This window comes from Dendrobates tinctorius, unplaced genomic scaffold, assembly GCF_039654945.1.
Source record: "Dendrobates tinctorius isolate UK_male_01 unplaced genomic scaffold, ASM3965494v1 ptg000011l, whole genome shotgun sequence".
NCBI lineage: Eukaryota > Metazoa > Chordata > Amphibia > Anura > Dendrobatidae > Dendrobates > Dendrobates tinctorius.
The window spans coordinates 117,228,083-117,248,473 of NW_027361679.1; the positions used below are offsets into that span (position 1 = coordinate 117,228,083).

At 43.4% G+C, this 20,391-nt stretch overlaps 1 protein-coding gene across 2 annotated transcripts in view; it reads left to right on the forward strand.

Annotated features, from left to right (window-relative positions):
• Positions 1-20,391, forward strand: part of SGTA (small glutamine rich tetratricopeptide repeat co-chaperone alpha) — an 82,982-nt gene that overhangs the window by 29,367 nt on the left and 33,224 nt on the right. For both annotated transcript variants that reach the window (XM_073546776.1, XM_073546768.1), the window contains exons 5-9: positions 10,151-10,250; positions 10,959-11,063; positions 15,952-16,090; positions 16,179-16,241; positions 17,463-17,500. In XM_073546776.1, the coding sequence (XP_073402877.1) occupies positions 10,151-10,250; positions 10,959-11,063; positions 15,952-16,090; positions 16,179-16,241; positions 17,463-17,500 (445 nt within the window). The remainder of the gene's footprint in view (positions 1-10,150; positions 10,251-10,958; positions 11,064-15,951; positions 16,091-16,178; positions 16,242-17,462; positions 17,501-20,391) is intronic.

Genomic DNA, 20,391 nt, shown 5'->3' on the forward strand with positions numbered 1-20,391 from the left:
CCTATCCTGGTAGGAATGGTCCCCCTCATCCCTATCCTGGCGAGAATGATCTCCCTCATCCCTAACCTGGTATGCAGGGTCCCCATCTTGTCCTGGTGTGCAGGGCCCCATCCCTATCCTGGTATGCAGGGCCCTATCCTGGTATGCAGGGCCCCATCCTTAACCTGGTATGATTGGCCCCCATCTCAGTCCTGGTATGCATGGCCCCATCCTTATTCTGGTATGATTGGCCCCATCAGAAAACATTAAAAAAGCAAACCATTACACTTGCCTTCCTAGCGCTCCCTCGCAGCATCTTGTTCCAATGCCAGCAGTTGCTTTATGCTTGTAAGCATGGCACGGAAGTCATGCGCTGCTTGCAAGCCGAAGGGCAGCTGCCGGAATATTCACTGCCCTGCATGCCAGGACTGTGTGCGCGGAGAGCAGTGAGTATTCATTGCTCTTCACTAGCGCGCACCGTGTCAGCCGCTGACTTTCTGCAGCTGCCGGCGGTCACATGTGCCGCTACTTAAAAGAAATAAATATTCACTGCATTCCACTACCACGTGACTGCCGGCATCTGCTGGAATGCTTCAGCTGACACTCTGCATGCTACTGAAGAACAATCAATACTCCTCTGCGTGCACACAATCCCCGGCGTGCAGAGGAGTGAGTATTCTGGCAGCCTCATTCGCTTGTCCATCTTTAAACAAGTATGTGAAAAAAATTTAACATTGTCTTAAGTATTTTGGATCAGTGTATGGTCCACGTGTCTGGTTTTTCCATTAGTGTGTTATGCTTATCCTTTATAATGTTAAAAGTGAATCTTCCACCACATCTGATATATCCAAACTATTAATATGGGCACACAGTATAAGCTGCTTTCTGTTTGAGAAATCCTCTTTTATCACTTTATAGCAATGACCTCTTCCAGGCTTTGGGGAGGACTCTGCCTGGAAGATAACGTTGCCTCCAGAGCTTAGTTCAAATGAAAGGGGAGAGTTAACAGTGTGATGTGTAATGGCTGCTCTCCTGATCTCGCTGCAGAGCTTCCATCTCACAGGCAGACAGGGTTGTAATTTTGTTAAAATACAGCAGCTCAGAGATGAGGAAAAAATGTGTTTTTAAGGCTATGGGCGCACGTTGCATATTTGCCAGCAGAAATTTCTGCAAGGTTTCTTCATCTCTCGGCAGAAAAACGCAGTGGTAAATATGCACGTTTTGTATGCTTTTGTGCATGTGTTTTTTTTTTTATGCGTTTTTGTAAATCCATAGAGCTAAATATAGATATATTATTAAAAAAAAAAATGTGATGTAATTTCCTTGTTCAACCTCTTTTTCATACTCCATTGAAGACGATAATATTATTACATACCATGTTCAAATTTGTTTACACAGACTAAACAAATATAAGTGAATATATATATATATATAATATGCGCACACACTGTATATGTGTGTGTAATACCAAGCCCGAGGTTTAGTAATGAACAGGTGTCAGCCAGATGCCCTCATTAATAAAACGGTACATAGTGTTAGACACACACACTCACCAGCCTATGTAGGAACATTAACATACATATGCTGTAACAAAACAGCAAATGTCAGAAATCTGCGCAATATGTTTATTTTTGAAAAAAAAATTTAAAAAATTGCGTCAGCTCCCACATAATTTTCATAACCAGCAGAGGGAAAGTCGACGGCTGATGTTAATATTCTGGGAATGATTCAATAGCCAGAAAGGGTCCCAGGCTATTAATATCAGCTCACAGCTGTTTGCTTAGCCTTTACTGGCTAGTTTACAGGGGAACCCCAGAAAAAAATTGACATGTGGTCCTCCTATAAAATTGAACCAGCAAAGGCTAGGCAGACATCTGTGGGCTGATATTAATAGCCTGGGAAGGGGGCCATGGATATTGCCCCCCCCCCCCCAGACTAAAAACATCAGCTCTCAGCTGTTCCAGAAATGGCGCATCTTATAGAAGCGCCAATTCTGGCACTTAGCCTCGCTCTTCCCACTTGCCCTGTAGCGGTGGCAAGTGGGGTTCATATTTGTGGGGTTCATGTCACCTTTGTTTTGTCAGGTGACATCGAGCCCTCAGGTTAGTGATGCAGAGGCTTCTATAAGACAACCTATCCATTAGTAATCCTATAGTTACATGGTAAATAAAGGCACTGCCAAAATAAAGTCCTCAATTTGAAATAATCACACAGACTCCTTTATTGAATCTTAATTTACCATACTTACTGAATGCCTAATCCCTGACGCCCTTATCTCGTGCAAACAATCAAAAAATAATAAATCAACATATACTACTATACTGTCCGACGTAGTCCATTTAATACAGAGTGTCCCACGGTGATCTCACGTGTAGAACAGTCAAATTGGGAGATGTGACCGCTCTTTCTCTTTCCGGCTGCTGGCGATACACTGACAGGAGGTAATCGCTCCCGCAGTGTATCACTGATCTGCCATGAGAGAGTTCACCCGAGTTCAACAGCTCCGGTGGTCTTAATTACGGCAATGCTGCGTGAGAACCGGAGCTGATCAGCTGATGAACTCCGGTGAACTCTCACGGCAGCGCAGTGATACACTGCGGGAGCGATTACCTCCTGTCAGTGTATTGCCGGAGGTTCTACACGTGAGATCGCCGTAGGACACTCGGTATTAAATAGACTAAGGCAGACAGGGAGTATATGTTGGTTTATTATTTTTTATTGCTTTTTTTTACAGTTGAATACAGGTGCTGGATGATGAGACTATTCTCCCATCATTGGCTTATACTGTCTGTTATGTGACAGCAGACATAGCCGGATGGGAGTAGTCCCATCAGTACAATCACTATGGGCTGTTCGTCGCATCGGTACCCCCAGACACTCTATGTAGCAGAGGCGATTGGACAACTGCAGCTTCTAGTCTCCCATGGAGACTATTGAATCATTTAAAAAATGTTTTTAAAAATATAAAAAAAATAAAAAAAAAAATATAAAAGTTCAAATCGCCCCCCTTTCACGCCATTCAAAATAAAAAAAATAAAAAAATCAAATACACACATTTGGCATCGCCACGTTGAGAATTGCCCGATCTGTTAATATATAAAAAGAATTAAAAAAAAAAAATCGAAACGCCAGAATTACGTTTCGGGTTTTTTTTCTTTGTCGCTGCAACATTGCAATAACAAGCAAGTAAAAGAACGTATCTGCACCAATATGGTATCAATAAAAATGTCAGATCGGCACGCAAAAAATAAGCTTTCATCCGGTCCCAGATTCCGAAAAATGGAGATGCTACGGGTCTCGGAAAATGGCAACTGTTTTTTTTTTTTTGTTTGTTTGTTCTTTTTTACAAGCTTTGGAATTTTTTTTTCCACCACTTAGATAAAAAAGAACCTAGACATGTTTGGTGTCTATGAACTCGTAATGACCCGGAGAATCAGAATAGCAGGTCAGTTCTAGCATTTAATGAACCTAGTAAAAAAGTCAAACAAAACAAGTGTGGGATTGCACTTTTTTTTGCAATTTAACCGCACTTGGATTTTTTTTTCCCCCCGTTTTCTGTTACACGACATGGTAAAACCAATGGTGGTGTTCAAAAGTACCAATCATCCCACAAAAAACAAGCCCTCACATGGTCATTTTGACCAAAAATTCTAAAAAGTTATGGCTCTGGGAAGAAGGGGAGCAAAAAATGAAAATGCAAAACCAAAAATACCCCTGGTCGTTAAGGTGTTAAACATATCTGCTGTCATTGTTACTGTAACTGTCACTTACAAAATATCTTGTAACTGATGTTTGAGAAGCTCTTTCCTCTTTCTTTACATGGTGGGAAGTGCTGGGCACTGGTTTCTTGGTGTCGCTGTGATCTTTCTCAGTCACAGCTTTGAAAACTTCTGGGTATAAGCGTTGTAAATGTCTTTTCAGATTGGAAGCTCTGGTAGGAGCATTTTTAATCACTGCCTGAGTATGCACTGTCACACACTGACAAAATATTTTTTATCTTGATGTGAAATGCTCAAATACAGCTGACTTCATGGGAAGTCATTTTGTAATCATATCAATTTGCTCTCAAAATTTTGTCCTATTAAAAAAATATATATTGGGAATCCTGTATAATTTTGGATAGAAATGAAGAAAAAAAAGCTTTGCATAAATCAATAGTACAGATGATGACAAAGTTTATAAAATATTTTATAAGATAGCTTTACAGCATCATGATGCTTCACAGTCTATGAAGAGGGGAGGAGAGAGGGAGCAAGTTTATGCTAAATCATATGCCAGAAAGAACCTGAAACTGCTAGCAGAGCCAATAACTAGGGATGATCGAAAAGCTTTAGTGCTTCCCGAATAGCTGCATCGGTAACCTGGATTCCTGGAATGCTCCCGATAGTCAGCTGTTCGGCAAAACAGCTGCATGTGTCACGGCTGTGTGACCGTCACAACACATGCATGGACAGCCCAACAAATAGGCTCTCGATGCATGTGTTGTGACTGTCACACAGCCGCGACACATGCAGCTGCGGAGCCGAACAGGTGATTATCGGGAGCGCTCCAGGTATCCGGGTTCCCGATGCAGTTATTCGGTAAGCGCTACAGCTGTTCGGATAAGGACTTATCCAAAGCTATTCGATCAGTCCTACTAATAACATGAGTTAGTTGAGCATCACATCAACTAACCTCACCAAACATGAGCTCAGTGGAAAAGCAAACTAAAACATGAAGCATTCTGAGAAAACATACATTGGACTATTGATTTATGCACTATTTATTGAAAGTTAAGATATGTTTTACAAAGTATGTGTCTGAATCCTGTTTTCCTCATCACGCTAGCAGTGCTTGAGATGAGTGCAGGGCTGCAGTCATTCTTTATCAGTGCCTTTTTGCTCTATGTATTATCAGAATCATTCCATTTTATACCGACTCCACCTCCCTGTCTGGAAGAACTCATTTATATGAAGTGAAAAAAGATGATTTCTCAACAAGGCATCTGATCTGAGGCATACAGGTGTGAGGGGTGCCAGAGCTTTAGTCATGGCCCGCAAATGATAGCTACTTAGGTACAACCTGGCCATCCGCCACATACACACAAAGTCCCTCTGACTCCCTTGACTGGCCCTCAGGATCCTTCCTGAGCCGGTGAGGGTTCCTTGCTTCGGTTACTTGACAAAGACAAGCAGAGTCCAGGTCCAATTTCAAACAGTTCACTTTACTCAACACTAGACACAGCTCGTCCAGTTCACATACGGATACAGCACACCGTTCCTTACACAGTATGACATTCGCTGTCCCTTGCCTCCATGGGAACGCTGCCGGGTCACACTGTACTTCCCAGCACCGCAGCTATCCAGCTGACCAGCTTTAGGAGTTCCCCCCGGTCCATTTCGCCTCAGACACTAAGGCATCTGCCTATGTAGCCAACGGTCTTCATGACGTAGCTGTCCTGCATTCCTTCTTTTTTCCGGTGTTCCACTACTCTTAAGCCCTGGACGAACTGGACTCCTTAATTAACGTTACGGGGTCCACCCACCCTGTCCATGCTCTCAGGCCCTACCAGGCCCTACCAGGAACTTGCTGGCTTACCCACGGTTGGCCCCTCCTATATTAACTTTTTACTCTACCCGGTCTAGTAATGTGTCCCTATCTAGTGGACTTGCTTACATACTGCACTTTCCCTAACAGACATTATAACACCAACATGGGAAAGGGGAGTGGAGCATCAGGTAATCCTGGTACACACCTTACGCAGGTATCACTCTCCTCAGCAGCCTATAACATGTGTGCCCATATTAGTAGTTTAGATAGGTCAGATGTGGTGACAGATCCCATTTAAATACGGACTGTGCTCAGATGGCACATGTATGCTATACATGTGCTGTACTTGTTTCTCACTGACCCATACACTTGTATTAGCCCTTTTCATCTGTGGATACTAGAAAAAAGAAACTGACACTGTTTGTGAAAAGATATGGACATGGGAACAGCACCATAGACTATAATGGGTATGTGTTGTAGCAGTAAATAATTGGATACAACACGTACATGTAACACAGACGTCTGATTGAGTCTTCTCTAGCTTTTCCTTCACTCCTCTGGTTTGACATATTAAAGTTCAGCTCAACTGATACAGGAAAGATATATATCTTTGTACTGTTTTAGCCAGTAACCTAGTTAGCCATTAAAAGGTATCAACAACCGAGGACTCTCAATTCTAAATATTCTTCAGCTCAACTGAGGGATTCTCTGTAGCCAGCAATAGACAGAGGCTGTAGAACCTAAACAGTTCAAAGTAAAACTATATGTATTTTAAGAAAGAAAAATAAAATATTCCCTGAAGGTGTCTAATATCCTATACTCTATGCAGTATTAGAAAAACATGACTGTATTGATCCTGAAACAGTACTGCAGCTGTCCATTTCTCTACCACTTCATTAGGAGACACAGGAAACCATGGGTGTATGCTGCTGCCTCTAGGAGGCTGACAATAGGCAAAAAAAAAAGTTATCTCCTCCTCAGTAGGGTATACCCACCAACCAGGGCCAAGCTGATCAGTTTTAGCTTAGTGTCAGTAGGAGGTGGACATGGGCCTGCTCTCTTCCCCATTTCGACCATAGGTTTTAGTTGTGTTTTTGTCAATTAATTTTTTTTTTAGCAGATACAGCTTATTTGGTGACAGTGTAATTGATCACTCTGATCTCCCCCTAGAGACAGGGCACAGTATGGGGTTGCATTACTACTGTACCCTCTTGTATCTACCAGGCAGCACTCTATCCTCCCTAACACATCAAGAGTGTTTGCAGGCAGACAGTCCTTGCCATTGTTCCCCCTGCCACGTGCACACCCTAGAACCAGACGTGCAGGGTACGAAGATGGAAGCAGTACCTTCCTGCTGTCCAACAGACGACCTCCTGGACCAGGTACCTTTTCAGTCTCCCGACAGCATCCGGGACGCCTGATGTCTGTCTTCCTCATTGTGCTGCAAAAATGTAGCCCCTGGATCGGCTCGGGGCCTGCTCACATCTTAATTACAATCTAAGTAGGGAAAACTTCTTAATCTCCTCTTCCAATTCCTCCCCTTATTGTTGGACCTTGAGTCTATAGTTTGTTCCACAGCTCCCTAAGGGCAGGTTTCTACCTTCATTTCAGGAAAACCAGTTTCACATTTCATCTGTTCGTTTTCCCGTGGGGTACGCATGCTTAGTAAATCTCCAGTGGCCTCCCTTTTGGCTTGGGGGCCCGCATCTGGTGTTGAACACTCTACAGCATTTTTCACCGTACCCTTTTTTAGTCATCCTTCCTCCTTGTTTCCTGGAAAGTTCTTTTGGCAACTATCTTTCCACTCCCGTACTGAATCCTCCCTTCCTGACTTCTGTACTCTAGGTGGTCCTGCATTTGCTTGTCTTTTCTTCATTGTGGTATAGTCTTCTCTCTCTACATTCTCTTCCTTCTCGTCATCCTATCGGTCTCTTGGCTACGTTGTAACTGGTCAAAGTTCATCTCAGCACCCCATCTGTTTTGAACAGTTTCCAAAGATGTTCAGATTCCCTGTTTGCGTCTGGAGAGTCATCATAATGGTCTTCTAGTCTGGATACACCCTACTATTCTGGATGCATATTGACAAGGGACAGAACTCAATTTCTGTCCTGTTCTCCATCTGGGCCTCCTGTACCATTCATCATTAGGCCTCTATTAGCAGCTCTCTAAGCTTTTGCTCAGTTATCTGTTCTTACCTTTTCCATGTTGTAAAGAATACTCACTTTCTTCCACCTCCTTGGCGTTTTTGGGCCTGGGCAGAAATGTTTTGAATATTACAATGGCCAATCTCTGACCTCAAATTCTCAACTCTGCTCGTACATTTAACTTGTCCTTTTTTTATGTCTTGCCACCCTTGGAGACTGCATTGGTACGTCCCATGGTTTCCTGTGTCCCCCAATGAAGTGAAGATTTTGGTTTTTACCGTAATATCTCTGTGAGCATTCATTGGGGGCCACAGCACCCACCCTTTCTAAATACCTCTGTTTTTCCAGTCTGTATTTTATTTTAGGTTGCTTCTCCTACTACTTTCACACTAACTGATCAGCTTGACCCTGGTTGGTGGGTGTATACTACTGAAGAGAAGATAGTGTTTTTTTTTGTTTTTTTTTTGCCTTGTGTCAGCCTCCTAGTGGCAGCACCATACACATTAGTTTCATGTGTCCCCCAATAAAGGCTCTGAGAAAGAGAGAGAGATTTTACAGTAATAACCCAAAAACTTAATTTTTTGTGTCTGGTATTGAAGTTCAACTCTTGAGTTCTTAAAGGGGTATTCTCCAGTTGTCTCTTGTGTAGCTCAGACCAATGCATTTTCCTTAGTTTTCTTCCCTCAGGGTTTTTGTCAGCAGCTGTCTCTCTTCCTTGAGTGACCGCACTGGTGAATAGTAGTACTGTAGTATTAATAGAATTTTATAAAGCTCAGCACAAGTTCTGCTGTAATATTCAGCTGTCAGATGTTTATTCTGTCTACACTAGTATCCCTGCATTTGAACACTGAGCTAGTAGAGAATTTGAACATTCATACAGCTCCAGCAAGACCAGAGACATTAGCAGAACTGCAAGATTTATAACAGCATCTCTTCACAAGCTAAGGCTACGTTCACACGTCGCGGTTTTTTCGAGTTTTCAAACGCACGATTATGCGGCGAAAAATAAGCATCCCATGCAATCCTATGGGATTCCGCAATGCTGTGCTAATGCTGCGTTTTTTTCCCCGGCGGAATCGCTTCGCGGTAAAAAAAACGCAGCATGCTCATTAATTTAGCGGAATCACAACGATTCCGCCCACATAGGAATGCATTGTTCTGCTTACTTTCCGCATGTGGCTGTGCCCACCATGAGAAAAGTAAGCAGAACACTTGCATATGGTACCCACGGTCTGGAGGAGAGGAGACTGTCCTCCGGTCTGTGGGTACCATACCCTGTAAAAAATAGAATTAAAATAAAAAATATTGTTCTCACCTTCTGGCGTCCCGCGCAGCCTTCCCGCCTCTCTCCATGCTCCCGGCATCTTCCGGTCCCCAGTAATCCTTTGCGATAATGACCGCGATGACGTCGCGGGAGCGCGACGTCTCGCAGTCATTCGCGCAAAGGATTACTGGGACCGGAAGATGCCGGGAGCATGGAGAGAGGCGGGAAGGCTGCACGGGACGCCGGAAGGTGAGAATAACAATATTTTTTTTTTAATTATTTTTTACATCTTATCTTTTACTACTGATGCTGCAAAGGCTACCTCAATAGTAAAAAGTTGGTCACACTTGTCAAACATTGTGTTTGATGAGTGTGACCAACCTGTCAGTCAGTTCTCCAAGCGATGCTCCAGATTGCTTGGAAAACGCTATCATTCTGCAAGCTAATTACGCTTGCAAATTGCTTGTTTTTCCGTGGGAAAATCGCGGGAATTTAAAATGCGATTTTCCCGTGGAATGGAATTCCGGAATTCTCGCGGTAATTTCCACAAGAGTTCCGCTACGCGTGAACCCAGCCTAAAAGTGAAGCGAGCGCTTATTGTCACTGTCAAGCTATCATTGCAGCGACTGTCACGCTATCACTGCAACCACTGTCACGCGATCCCCAGAAGACCCAGTGTTGACACCGTTGGAGTAGTGCCAACACCGGAGATGAGTATAAGTGTTATTATTTTACTGGCAGGATTCAAAAGGGAGTGTCCAATTGGTGACCAACCTCTTTTAATGAGCTAGAGCGGGCTGATGTTGAGTTAACTCCTCTCCTAGAATGTAACTATTGCACACGCTTGGCCTGTTTCCGGAGACCAAAGTCCATTGACAATAGCTGTACGCTATAAAATGTAAAAGCTCTCATTGCAAGAGGAAGACTGCAAATATCAAAAGCAAGTCAATTGCAAACTTACTTATTTTCACGCTGTTTAACTAATGTAAGCAATTTAAGGACTTGACACTACCCATTTAAGCTGTGTATAGCTTTGTCGGTGTGATTGATTTTTTTTTTTTTTTAAATCTGCCTTGATTTTTGAACCCTGTATAACTTAAAAGGTAAATGTAGGCGTTAATAAAACTGGGAGGAGATATATACTTTAATAAAACAATATATACTATAGTAAGCACAAATGTCATCTGTACATCTATTCATATGACTCTATATAACAATAATTTTTGTGGTTTAGGCAATGAGCAGATGAAATTAGAAAACTTTGAGAGTGCGGTCTCTTTCTACACTAAAGCCATCGATCTTAACCCAAGAAATGCAGTGTATTTCTGCAACAGGTAAAATCACTGTGTAACCTCTCCATTCTTTGTATGTGGGAAAACATGCAAAATTGGCAGGGTATAAAACACTTATTTCCCCACTGTATCTCTGAGCATGTGTAATAAATTTTATATATAATTCATATACCCCTGGTGATTAATGTATTGAAAAAATAAACCATTATATGCACAGGGGCATACATAGAAGTCATTGGGCCCCATTGCAGAAGTATAGTGCACCCCCACTTGGTCCTCCATACAGTATAATGCACAGCCCATAGCCCTCCATATAGTAGTGTGGCTACAATCCCTCCTTTCTCATGCTGCTCAGAGTCCTCTTCTGAAGCTGGCTGCTGACTTCAGCCTGCAAGCCATGGGAGCATATGACATCACTGCCATTGGTTCAGTCACATGCATGCTGACGTCTGCATAGAGCAGTTGCCGGATAATGACCGGACCAGCCCATAGATGTGTCTAATAAAAGCTATTTTTTGTTTCAAGGAGATCGCATTGGGGAACGTATAGACAACAGTCTAGAATGTTGTCACGTAGGGCTTACAGGTGCTGGCCTTACTTTATATAGGGAAAACCTGCTGACAGGTTCCCTTTTAAGGTTGCATTTTCTAATATGTTAGGAGAGCTGTTGCCAATGTCCATTCATAGCAATCTGTCCTTTTTAAATGTTGTTTTTGTTAAAATAATAAGTTTTACTTTTAAACTATGTAGGGCAGCAGCTTTTAGTAAAATAGGGAATTATGCTGGAGCAGTTCGAGACTGTGAAGAAGCCATTACAATTGATCCCAACTACAGCAAAGCCTACGGTAGAATGGGGTAAGTTATCTGGCAAGTGATTTACATATATTGCAAAGTCATCATTTGGTATGTTTTCCATGTATTTACTGTCAAAGACTGGGGGCTCTAAACTTAAGCAAATATTCAACTGTCGCTACATCCATTCTCTATGGAACTGGAACACTATATTTGACTTTCTACGGCAGTAACATAAGAAATGAATGGAGCTGAGGTCGAGCACGTCCACTGCTGTGCTATTTTAATGAGTATAAAAGTCCTCTGTTCTGGAGAGCAGTCAGACTCGCACCTATTGAATTTATCACCTTTTCCCCTGATGGCACTGTTCTACATATTTTCAAAAGTTGTCAGGTTTCAGTTATGAAATGAGCCATTTCCCAATGATTTTACCTTCTGAATCAGAATCTGACAATGAAAATTTTTAGTTGGCTCTTGTTTCTATGATATCAAATATTTTTCTACTTACTGCTACCTATAATTAATGCACAATAGTTTCAGTACTTTAAAACATTATTATTTTTGCAAATATAAATTTATTTATATTTACTTAGATGAAACTTGGCAATAATTAAAATAATTAAAAATCTGTCAACACTATTGCGAATTATAAACCGTTACAGAGATTGCACTACAAAGTTTGGTGTTCAATCAGTGACAAGTGACAACTCTTTTTTGCTTGTCTCTTGTATTCCTGCATCGGATCATCTCTTAGGCTATGTGCACACACTGTGGTTTTTGCTGCGGTTCCGCTGCGGTTTTGGCCCTGCGGAACCGCAGCAGTTCCGCAGACATGGTACAGTACCATGTAACCCTATGGGTTTTCAAAACCGCAGTGCTCACGCTGCGGTTTATTAACCACAGCATGTCAATTGTTTCTGCGGATTCCGCTGCGGTTTCACACCTTTAACATAGTAGAGATGTGAAACCACAGGTCACTTTACCTGTGGTTTTACCTGCGGTTCCACGGGGAAAAACACGCAGGTGATTCCGCAGTGTGTGCACATAGCCTTCCAGTTGTCCAACAGTAATCTGCAAGCATTGATGGATTCCATTTTCCTTGATATCCTTTCTGCATAGCTGCAATATCTTGGTGATATATCTCACTATGCTCATCGCTCATTGCTATGCAGTGTGGTGGAAAAAAGCCTAGGTGTGAAGAAATCTTTAACCCCTTAAGGACCAGGGTTATTTTCGTTTGTGCGTTTTTGTTTTTCGCTCCCTTTCTTCCCTGAGCCATAACTTTTTAATTTTTCCGTCAATATGGCCATGTGAGGGCTTATTTTTTGCGGGACGAGTTGTACTTTTGAACAACACCATAGATTTTACCATGTCGTGTACTACAAAACGGGAAAAAAATTCCACGTGCGGTGAAATTGCAAAAAAAAGTGCAATCCCACACTTGCTTTTTGCTTGGCTTTTTTGCTAGGTTCATTGAATGCTAAAACTGACCCACCATTATGATTCGCCAGGTCATTACGAGTTCATAGACACCAAACATGTCTAGGTTCTTTTTTATCTAAGTGGTGAAAAAAAAATCCAAAGTTTGCTAAAAAAAAAAAAAAAAAAACCACCATTTTCCGAGACCTGTAGCGTCTCCATTTTTCGTGAGCTGGGGTCGGGTGAGGGCTTATTTTTTGCGTGCCGAGCTGACATTTTTAATGATACCACATTTATGCTGACACGTTCTTTTGCTTATTTTTTATTGATAGATCGGGCGATTCTGAACGCGGCGATACCAAATATGTGTATGTGTTTTTTTTGGTTTTTTTTTTTTTCAATAGAGCGAAAGGGGGGTGATTTGAACTTTTTATATTTGTATTTTTTTCATATTTTTTAAAATACTTTTTTTTTTAATTTTGTCAAGCTTCAATAGCCTCCATGGGAGGCTAGAAGCATGCCATACTTGATTGGCTCTGCTACATATAGGCGATGAGCAGATCACCTATATGTAGCAGAATTAATGCATAGCTATGAGCGCCGACCACCGGGTGGCGCTCATAGCAAAGCGGCATCAACAATCATAGAGGTCTCCAAGAGACCTCTGGTTGTTATGCCAACGCATCACTGACCCCCGATCGTGACGGGGGTCAGCGATGACCTCATTTCTGGCCCGGTGGCCGGAAGCGCCGGTTAAACGCCGTTGTCAGCATTTGACAGCAGCGTTTAACAGGTTAATAGGTGCAGGTGGATCGCGATTCCACCTATGCCTATTGCGGGCATATGTCAGCTGTTCAAAACAGCTGACATGTCCCGGCTTTGATACGGGCTGTGTCCGTCATTGGACATTAAGGTGTTAAGGACATGTTTCAGCCAAGATCCTTATGTTTTAATGAGATTTTTCACAAAATCTTCATAGCTATCTGCTCTTTGAGCTGACCAAAAATGAGTTGGCACTTATACGAATGCTACCTATGCAGCCTTTTCCTTGCCCTACAACAAACGGAGAAACTCCTCATCTTGAAGAAGCTTTCAAATTTGTGGTCTTATGAAGACTCCTTCCTTTATCTCTACTTCACTCAACCTTGGAAATTTATCAATGAGATACTTGAATGCTTTTCCATTTTTATCCATTGCCTTTGCAAAGTTATTCATTAGGCCTAACTTGATATGCAATCGTGGTTAACAAATCTTTTGTGGGTCAACAAGTAGTGGATGCAGACGTTTTTACTTCCTGGCTGAAGTGAATGTCGGAGAGGTCAGTCTTTTGTTATTGTGATATTCTCTTGCATGACTATCCCACTGGCATAGAAGACAGCAGTACTTTGTGTATCCACCTTGGAGACCAAGTAAGAGGGCAACCACCTTTAAGTTACCACAGAGGGCCCACAAATGTTTGTGATAGATCAGGCACCTCAACAGCTGTTTGATGTTGTCATAGGTTTCTTGCATGTGGACTGCATAACCAACTGGAATTGAAGGTAGCACATTGCCATTATGCCGTAATATGGCTTTTAGTTTTGTTTTGGACAAATCGTTGAAGTGCCTCCATTTCTCTGGATTAGGACTTGACTTCAGAGCTTACATTAAACTGTTGATATTGCATGCCACAAGATCGCAAGGATTGGACAAGATCTTTTATCACTGTTGCAAAACAAATCCGAACATTGCCCACAAGGAGATTCTACTGCTGTAGCCTGGAACCTTAGAGCTCAGTCATAAGGTACCGTTACACCTAGCGATGTACCAGCGATCCCGACCAGCGATATGACGCGGTCAGGATCGCTGGTACATTGCTAAGTGGTCGCTAGTGAGCTGCCACACAGGCAGATCTCACCAGCGACATCGCTGGGGACGGGGATAGCTACTTACCTGTCACGCCAGGCGATCCTGCGTCCTCCCGCCCGGCTCCACGCGTCGCTCATCCTCACAGCAGGAAGCGCCGCAGGAAGCTGACGACGAGAAACAGTCCTGAACGTTCTCGCGCGATCAGCGACAACCAGCGGGGGAGCGGGTCGTAGGTAAGTATCACACACAGAGATATCGCTAGCAATATCGCTGCTACGTCACTAGTTATAGCGATATTGCTAGCGATATCTCTTAGTGTGACATACCCTTTACTCTTAAGCAGATTCAAATCTCTCACCAAGATCATTCAGTTCACTTTGTGTTATAAAGTGTGGTGGAGTTGAAAGTGCTGACAGAAATTCTTGAGAGGAAGATGCATCATGAGACCAAGTGCCCTCTTCTTCCTCACTTGACTGGGTGGAAAATGTTTTTGGTGCTTTTGGAACCAGCAATTCTTCTAAATGTGGTACTGGGCATATTGCAGATAGAATGATTGGGTACTGTAAAGTCCACAAAGTCTAACTTAAAATCCTTTCCTAATGGGGATTGCTATGCAGAAATAGTAATTGGTTGTGTTATTGGTTGGACTGCAGAAGGTATAGATTACCTCTTGCCATGCGCCCACTTTGTAAGATGTGATGTACATCTATTGCAGCATATGTGTGAAGCCCAACCCTTGTCCTGATCTCCTATTCTGCATCCAACATATAAGTTACAGGCATTCCTTATCATGGTAGTCAAATTTCTCCTTTGTGACACAAAAGTCACTTCTCCACATATGTACCAAAAACTATCCGCTTCATTGCAATAACGAGACATATCTGAAAAAAAACATATAGAAACTAGGCCATATGCTAAGAAATTCTAAAACTTACTTAGAGAGCCTTTATAAAAGTATGTAATTAAATGCAGCTGTAATTAGGATTCCGTCATCTGATCTGAGTTGGCGTCTTTTGATTGGTTGCACTAGGATGATCGAATTCTGAAGGCTCAATAGACCAAATAAATGATATAGTAGACGAGCTGCTTAATGATGACATAGTGATGATGATGCAGTTTTTCTTTTAACCTGCATGAAAGGTTCCATAAGTAACTACAACCTTTGGATCTGAAAATTGGAGGCAATCAGCAAATTTAAGAAACCTATTTGCACCATAAAATTAGTTCATTTCAATTGTTTTTGCCTCTGAACCTATTTGGCTGTAGAACAGTGTAGGTGATCCATCCTACCAACTTGATTTATACCCATTTAATGGTTGGGATATTAATTTCTGGTCACACTACAGTTCAGAGCTATGGGTTTTTCACATCTTGTACTATGATTGGGGTGTCTGAGAGAAGCTAATTCTTTATAAGAGAATGACAGCTGGATAAAATGGATGTCCTCCCATGCAGTTGACATGTAATAGAAAACTATTTAATAACCGCTGCCAATACTCGGGCATATGCAAGGACTGTTCTATCACAGAGCATGCGCTTCGTTCCATATTGGTACAGTCGCATTGTAGCCCAAACCACAAATGACCACTGTGAGAGCACCAGTACGTATTTAGATTTGTCAGGTTATGGACACTTCACACTTGTTCTGTGTGGGTTCTTCTATGTACTTTTTTTTTCTCTCCAGACTGGCTTTATCAAGTTTGAATAAACACACTGAAGCTGTGGGATTCTACAAGAGAGCCTTGGAGTTGGATCCAGACAATGACACTTACAAAGCAAATCTTAAAATTGCTGAACAGAAGATGAAAGAAATGCCAAGTCCAGTAAGTTCCTCCGCTTTATCTCGCTGAAGCTGGGAACAGGTATTTTATGCATTGTTAGAAAACCATGTGTTTTTTCTGTCTGCTACAGGTGGGTGCTCCTGGAGGATTAGACCTAGCTGGGCTTCTGAATAACCCTGGCTTCATGAATATGGTAAGTCTACCGGAATGTTGGTGGGATCTTAAATGGTATTTTTTTGCTTTCATGGTTTCTTTTATAGACCAGTTCAATATTTGATGTAACCCTTAAGTGACCAGGCCCAAATTTGTCAAATCTGACATGTTACTTAATGTGGCAATAACTTTGGAATATTTCAAAGTATCCCAGTGCTGTTTAATCCGCCTCAAGTTTTCGTCTAATGATATCTCTATACATCAGGACCAGACTGGTGGAAGGGTGGTCTTCTGCTCCTGTGCCCCACCGCCTGCCTCCTGTGTTTCTATGTCAGGTGTCTGATTATTCAGTGATTTTCCTCCATTGTGATAATCATCACCACCATCGTCATTTGGATGGGCGCCACATGTGCAGTTTGATTCCACGTATGTTCTCCAGGTCTTCAATAAAATGGCACCAGAGGTTGTGCATGCGTAGATCGAGATGTCATTGAGCCGAGATCCTGATCTGCACTGCCTCTGGCGCCATCTTATTGAAGACTGGACGTGGAACACACACTGTCCACACACTGCTTACCTCAATGACTGTGAGGGAATAGAATTTCAAAAGGAGGCAGATTAGTGACCTGATCTCGAAAGACAGAAGGTAAGCGGTGGGATAGAGGAGCAGAAGACCGTACCCCCAGTCCCGCCTCGATGCACAGGGATATCAATAGATGAAAACATTAGAGGCTGATTAAACAAGAACCAGATTTTTAATTCCTTCACTAAAGGTATTGGTTTGACATCGACACTATGACCTGACACTTGTTGGCCTGGGACGTAGGGATTTGTCCCAACAGTTTAGCTTGCACAGTGACTGTGTGCACGTGCGATCACTGCCTGGTTTCCTCTGATTCAGAGACCACTGATACCCGACACTCAATGGCACTAGTCAGATATTATAAAATTTGGACTGGTCTTTAAGGTAAAAATTTCCTGTGTCACTAAGGGGTTAAAGATCTGTAATGATCCATGTCTTTTAAACCAGAATGTATACATCTTACATCAATGATAAGTTGGCGCCAGTCTTCCTTTGAAATGTAAGTAGGTGAACTAGACACAGCAGTCAGTCTGTTTTTCAGAGTGAGTATTCTGCCTAATAAAATATACACTCCGTGGACATCTGCTGCCCATGGTCAATCAAAGCCAAGGAATGTTTGTTTTTGTGCAGTACTAAATGTCAATTTAAATTTATTAAAGTCTTTTTTTTTTTTCCTAGGCATCAAACCTCATGAATAACCCCCAAGTTCAACAGTTGTAAGTTTTCTGCATTAGTTTTTATGTTGTATAAATATATATTGCTTTTGTTTTGAAATATTTGTACATTTGATCACATTAATTATAATAAAGCTGTTATAAGTCATATTTCGTCCCCAAACATGATTTGGCTTAGGCTATGTGCACACAGAGTTTTTTGGCTCTGCGGATTTTGTAGTAAAAACCGCAGATAAATCCGCAGGGCTAAAGTTCTGCGGTTTATCTGCGGTTTTGCCCTGCGGTTTTACACCTCATAATGGATGAGGTGTGAAACTGCAGCGTTTCTGCACTAAAGAATTGACATGCTGCTGATTGTAAACCACGCGGAAAAATCCGCAGCATGTGCACTGCGTTTTCCAGTTTACCATTAAAAACAATGGTAATGTACAACGCACCTAAATCTGCTGCGGATCCGCAGCAGAATCCGCACCGTGTGCACATACCCTTAACCCCTTTGATGTGGTCTCGCAAGCCAAACCCACATTTTTCCCGGTAGATAATGGCACATTTAATCAGCCATCATCTGCCTCTAACCCAGGGGTGGGCAATTAATTTTCCCGAGGGGCCACATGAGAGACAGTGACTATTGTGGGGGGCCGAACCAATGGGCCAAAATTAATTCTGCTAAATATTGATATAATAATCTAATATATAAAGCTCAATTGTGTGTATGTACAGTATGTGTGTGTGTGTGTCTGTGTGTGTGTGTGTGTGTCCGGGATTGGCATCCGCACCGTCGCAGCTACAGCCACAAAATTTGGCACAGTCACACGTCTGGACCCAGAGAGTGTTCTAAGCTATGTTGTGAGGTGAAATTTTAACCCCGCGCATTCCAATTCACCAAACAATTTTGCCCCTATCTACATAATGGGGAAAAAGTGTGTGTATCAAGCCCCACCCCTCATTATGTCATAATGGTTGCCATGGCGACGCTGATGTCGTCATAGGTTGCAAGCCCCGCCCCTCATTATGATGTCATAATGGTTGACTATGGGATGGAGGACGTGTGATGGGTATATGGGCACTGGACTATGGGATGGAGGATATGTATGACAGGTATATGGGCACGCGACTATGGGATGGCGGATATGTACGATGGGTATATGGGCACGGGACTATGGGATGGAGGATATGTCTATGGGCACGGGACTATGGGATGGAGGATATGTATGACGGGTATATGGGCACGGGACTATGGGATGGCGGATATGTACGACGGGTATATGGGCACGGGACTATGGGATGGCGGATATGTACGATGGGTATATGGGCACGGGACTATGGGATGGAGGATATGTATGATGGGTATATGGGCATGGGACTATGGGATGGAGGATGTGTGATGGGTATATGGCCACTCGACTATGGGATGGAGGATATGTATGATGGGTATATGGGCACGGGCCTATGGGATCGTGGATATGTATGATGGGTATATGGACACGGGACTATGGGATGAAGGATAATTATAATTTGCTATAACTAGCCACAGTTAGTTACTATGCCTGGGCAGCGCCGGGCTCTTCAGCTAGTTATTGATAATTTTATTAATATTAAATGTTACTTAATATTGAACAAAATTAAGTATGCTGACATCTCCTTATATATTGTTTGAACTCAAGCATCGCCCCTTCTGTATATCGTATGAGCCCCCCAACAGCCCCTTATATGCGGCATGAGCCCCATACAGCCTCCCCCCATATTGGGCATGAGCCCCATACAGCCTCCCTATATACACTGCATGATCCCCACGCAGCCTCCCTATATGCACTGCATGATCCCCACGCAGCCTCCCTATATGCACTGCATGAGCTCACACAGCCTCCCTGTATGCACTGCATGAGCCCCACACAGCCTCCCTATATGCATTGCATGAGCCCCACACAGCCTCCCTGTATGCACTGCATGAGCCCCACACAGCCTCCCTGTATGCACTGCATGAGCCCCACACAGCCTCCCTGTATGCACTGGATGAGCCCCACACAGCCTCCCTATATGCACTGGATGAGCCCCACACAGCCTCCCTATATGCACTGCATGAGCCCAACACAGCCTCCCTATATGCACTGGATGAGCCCCACACAGCCTCCCTATATGCACTGCATGAGCCCCACACAGCCTCCCTATATGCACTGGATGAGCCCCACACAGCCTCCCTATATGCACTGGATGAGCCCCACACAGCCTCCCTATATGCACTGGATGAGCCCCACACAGCCTCCCTATATGCACTGGATGAGCCCCACACAGCCTCCCTATATGCACTGGATGAGCCCCACACAGCCTTCCTATATGCACTGGATGAGCCCCACACAGCCTCCCTATATGCACTGGATGAGCCCCACACAGCCTCCCTATATGCACTGGATGAGCCCCACACAGCCTCCCTATATGCACTGGATGAGCCCCACACAGCCTCCCTATATGCACTGGATGAGCCCCACACAGCCTCCCTATATGCACTGCATGAGCCCCACACAGCCTCCCTATATGCACTGCATGAGCCCCACACAGCCTCCCTATATGCACTGCATGAGCCCTACACAGCCTCCCTGTATGCACTGGATGAGCCCCACACAGCCTCCCTGTATGCACTGGATGAGCCCCACACAGCCTCCCTATATGCACTGCATGAGCCCCACACAGCCTCCCTATATGCACTGCATGAGCTCACAGCCTCCCTGTATGCACTGGATGAGCCCCACACAGCCTCCCTATATGCACTGCATGTTGCCCCCATAGCCTCCCTGTATGCACTGGATGAGCCCCACACAGCCTCCCTATATGCACTGCATGAGCCCTACACAGCCTCCCTGTATGCACTGCATGAGCCCCACACAGCCTCCCTGTATGCACTGCATGAGCCCCACACTGCCTCCCTATATGCACTG